The following is a 4,321-nucleotide window of genomic DNA, read 5'->3' as shown; positions in this document are numbered from 1 at the left end:
AACAACCTAGATGCCCTTCAATGGAAGAATGGATGAAGAAAGTGTGGAATATATACATATTAGAGTACTACTCAGCGGTAAAAAACAATGACTTCGCGAATTTTGCATACAAATGGATGGAAATAGAAAACACTATCCCGAGTGAGGTATCCCAGTCCCAAAAAGATGAACATGGGATGTACTCACTCATAATTGGTTTCTAGCCATAAATAAAGGACATTGAGCATATAATTTGTGATCCTAGAGAAGCTAAATAAGAAGGTGAACCCAAAGAAAAATATATAGTCATCCGCCTGGATATGGGAAGTAGTCAATGAATTATTTTTCTGCTAGTTTAAGAGACATTTGCTGTTTTCTACTTGTGATGCAAAGCTTTATTACTCAATGTAGTATCTAGTCTATAAAACTAGCTTAATAAACTTCAAAAGAGAACAATGTCTCTAATAAATATAAAGCAATTTGATTTTTAAGTCGTGTTGAAACTACATTCAACAAAATCTACTGAAAACCAACTAGCTCTCTCCCTTCCTCTCTCCTTCCCTCCCTCCCTCCCTCCCTCCTTCTTTTGCCTGTCTTCCTTCCTTCCTTCCTTCTTTCCTTCCTTCCTTCCTTCTTTTTTTTTCTTTCTGGGTTTTCAAGACAGGGTTTCTCTATGTAGCCCTGGCTATCCTGGGACTTGCTTTGTAGACCAGGCTGGTCTTGAACTTACTGACCTACTGAAAAGTTGAATGGTAAGGTAGCTGTTTTTTGAAGACTCAACAGGGTAGGACACTTTAAAAAAATTATTTTTTATGTGTCTGTGTGTGTGCTGGTAAGACTTTATCTCCACAATTTGCATGTAGGTGCCATAGAAGCCAGAAAGCAGCACTACATTTTTGGAAGTGGATTATAGGCAATTGTGAGCTGTCTACTGTGTGTGCTGGGAACTAAATGATGTCTTCTACAAGAACAGTAGGTGCTCTTAACTGCTGAACTATCTCTTCGTCCCCAGAACCCCTGTTTCAAAGATAATAGTGAGATGATAGTTGCAGACAAGATGTATTTCTATTACTAGGAAAGCAATAGGACCTTATGATTTTTCCATTTTTCCATATATTACAGAAATTAAGCACTTGTTTCTTTGTACAAGCACCTTAATGTCTATGTGAATAAGGGAACATACACACTCCACACACACGTTTCATACTCGCTTCATGACTTCCATATAAAAAAAAGTTGGATTTTTCTCTGGGCCACCAAATTCACAGATAATGACATGGAGACTTAGTGTTCATTATGGAAGCTTGACCTTAGCCTAGGCTTTTCTCCCAGCGAGCTCTTATAACTTAAATTAACTTGTTTCTGTTAGTCTGTGTTTTGCAGTGTGGCTTGGTTGCTTCTCCCCTGTACCATGTGTCTGACGTCTTCAGTGTCTCGCTGGCATCTCCCTGCTGGCATCTCTTGAGGGCCTAGATTCATCCCAAGTTCCTGTCTCTGCCAAGAAGTTCCACCTGTTCTCTCCTTCCTACCTAGTGGCTACTTAGAGCCTCATTAAACCAATTGCAGTGACACATCTTTACACAGTATAAACAAATATTCTGCGACAAAAAGTCCCTTAATGAAAATTGGTTTTTAAGAAATGAGAACTCCTCCTGATACATCGAGTCACTTGTGATGAATTCTTAGTCTTGTGACTTGTGGTGTTTGGGGGTGCTCTTTCCTAATCTGGGAAACCAAATGATGCAAATGGATGATTGGTTTTTAAAAACTAATCCATATTAAAATCAAATATGGAGCCTTTATAATACAATATTTTCTATACTTATTAGACTTCTGAATTTCTGTGTTTCAAACTTGGGAAAATAAATAGGTAATTTAATGTAGCAGATCAAAGAAGTAATATTTAACTTTCTGTTTTGTTTTTATGAGACAGGGTCTCATGTAGCTCAGGCTTACTCTGAGCTCCCTGTCCAGTTAAGGATTACCCAGAATTTCTGATTCTCCCATTTCTACCTCACAAGTGCAAGGATTATAGGCATACACTACCACACATTGCTTAGTCAAAAATTTTAAATTAAGAAATATATACAAAGAGATGACACAGTGTGTAGCCGTGTTTGCTACTGAAGACCTGAGTTTGGTCATTGGGACCAACATGGTGGAAGGAGATAATCTCCTGCAGGTTATCCACTTGCCTTCACCTGCATACTGTGGCATGCATGAACTTGCATGTGCATGTGTACAAATAAATAAATACAACTAAAAACACATCTATATTAGGGTTTCTCTGTATAGCTCAGGTTAACCTCAAGCACATGATCCTCCTGAATGCTGGGATCACTGGGATACTTACATGGCTGTTTCTTAAAATAATACTGTAGACCATGTTTAGACAAATGCTCTATCTTACCCATACAATGAGTATTTTATTAATTTATAAAATAATGTAATGTGTAAAGCATTAATTTATAGTTAATAGATGGCAAACGTAAGTGTTTAGGGATTCCATGGGCTCAGTTTAACATTCCATAAAACAATGTTACATAAACAGCTAATGAGAAAAATCATATAATTGTTTTCCTCAGTCAAGCTTTAGTCTTAATCCATATATATGAAGCACTGATTCATGATTTTGGCTGAGTTTTAAGAAGTCGAGGTCAACTTAGAAGGGAAACAACCGGACGCTTTGGCATATCAGATGCAAGGTGTTTGTTTTAGGGACCACATCTTACCTATCACGTAGTGAATAATTAACATGTATTTGAGGCTGTGCAACACATACTCCCAAGTGTCACCACTGGCGGGTTTATTGGACAAGCAAAAGTATTTGGATGAAGTGAAATTTAAGCTTTTGTCCTACTTATTACAGGTTTGTGTTGAGTAAATGAGAGAAGCAACGCGAGGGGAAGCCGTTTGCCCTTATTTCCTAGTCACGAGTCTCTTCAGTGCTCCCTTCACATCCTTATTCCTCAGCGTATAGATGACGGGGTTTAACATGGGAGTTACCAAGTTGTAAAAGAGGGTAAGAAATTTTCCTTGGTCCTGAGAAGCTTTGTGCCCTGGTTGCATATACATATAGATGATATTCCCATAAAACAAGGAGACTACAGTGAGGTGGGACCCACATGTGTTGAAAGCCTTCCTCCTTCCTGAGGCCGACTTGATCCTCATCACCGCTAGAGCAATGTAGCTGTAAGAAACGAGGATGAGAGCCAGGGGCGCCAGCACTATTATCACCGATAAGATGAAAACAGTGCTTTCCACAGCCACAGTATCCACACAGGCGATTTTTATCAGAGCTGGCATCTCACACAAGAAGTGCCTCACCCGACATCTGCCACAGCGTGGCAGCTTCATGGTCACAGGAGACATGACCAGGGAATTGAGGAGTCCAACACTCCAGGCCACAGATACCAACTTCCAGCAGAGCTGAGAATGCATGATGACCGAGTAGTGAAGAGGCTTGCAGATTGCAGTGAAGCGATCATAAGCCATGACAGCCAGCAAAACACACTCGGTGCCTCCTAGGCCTAGAAACATGAACAGCTGGATCGCACAGCCAGTGTAACTGATGGTCTTGTCCTGGCCTCCTAAATTGAAGAGCAGCTGAGGGATGGAGCTGGTGGTGAAGCAGAGATCAAGGAAGGACAAGTTGGTGAGGAAAAAGTACATGGGGGTATGGAGGCAGGGATCCAGATGGGACACTAAGATAATGACAATGTTGCCCACTAAAGTCACCAGGTAGAAGACGAGGACAAACACGAAGAGGATGGATTCTAGCCTGGGTCTGTCTGAGAAGCCTAGCAGGATGAACTGTTCTTGGCAGCTCTGGTTGATCATGGCATCAAAGGTCAGGGCATGCCTGCAGGAAAGCCATGAAAAACACGTCAAGTTCATGAGAGACAAGTTAAGTCATCAGCAGAGGGACAAAGAGCTGCACATCATCTCAAAATCCTGAGAAGATCTAGACAACATCTCTTGAGAAAATACTCGTACTGGCCTCCTTTCTTTTCGGATACCAAAGATATACGGAGCATTATATAGTGTTTGAACAGCACAGAAGTGTAGAGAGATCAGGAAAAGATGACTGATACTTCCCAATAGACCACTGCTGCATTAGTGATGTGTTTCCTTTTAGCTTTTTCTTGGGTGCACATATAACATACACCAAATCGTCATGTGTTTAAGATTTCACTGTCTGATTTCCTTTTTGAAAATATTTATTTATTTAGCGTGTGTGTGTGTGTGTGAATGTTTGCCTGCATGTATGTAAGTACATTACCTGTGTGCAGTTCCTTTCGAGTTCAGAAGAAGGTGACCTGTCCTATGGATAGTGGAAACC

At 40.5% G+C, this 4,321-nt stretch overlaps 1 protein-coding gene across 1 annotated transcript; it reads right to left on the bottom strand.

The window, feature by feature from the left end:
* Window positions 1–2,898: 2,898 nt before the first annotated feature.
* On the bottom strand, window positions 2,899–3,834 carry LOC142848297 (olfactory receptor 2W3-like). The gene has a single exon (XM_075970111.1). The coding sequence runs from the start codon at window positions 3,817–3,819 to the stop codon at window positions 2,899–2,901; it is 921 nt and encodes a 306-aa protein (XP_075826226.1). The 5' UTR covers window positions 3,820–3,834.
* Between the last annotated feature and the right edge of the window lie 487 nt (window positions 3,835–4,321).

This window comes from Microtus pennsylvanicus, chromosome 4 (genome assembly GCF_037038515.1).
Source record: "Microtus pennsylvanicus isolate mMicPen1 chromosome 4, mMicPen1.hap1, whole genome shotgun sequence".
Classification (NCBI taxonomy): Eukaryota; Metazoa; Chordata; class Mammalia; order Rodentia; family Cricetidae; genus Microtus; species Microtus pennsylvanicus.
The sequence above is the reverse complement of the archived record's forward strand: the minus strand, read 5'-3'. Positions and strand labels throughout refer to the sequence as shown.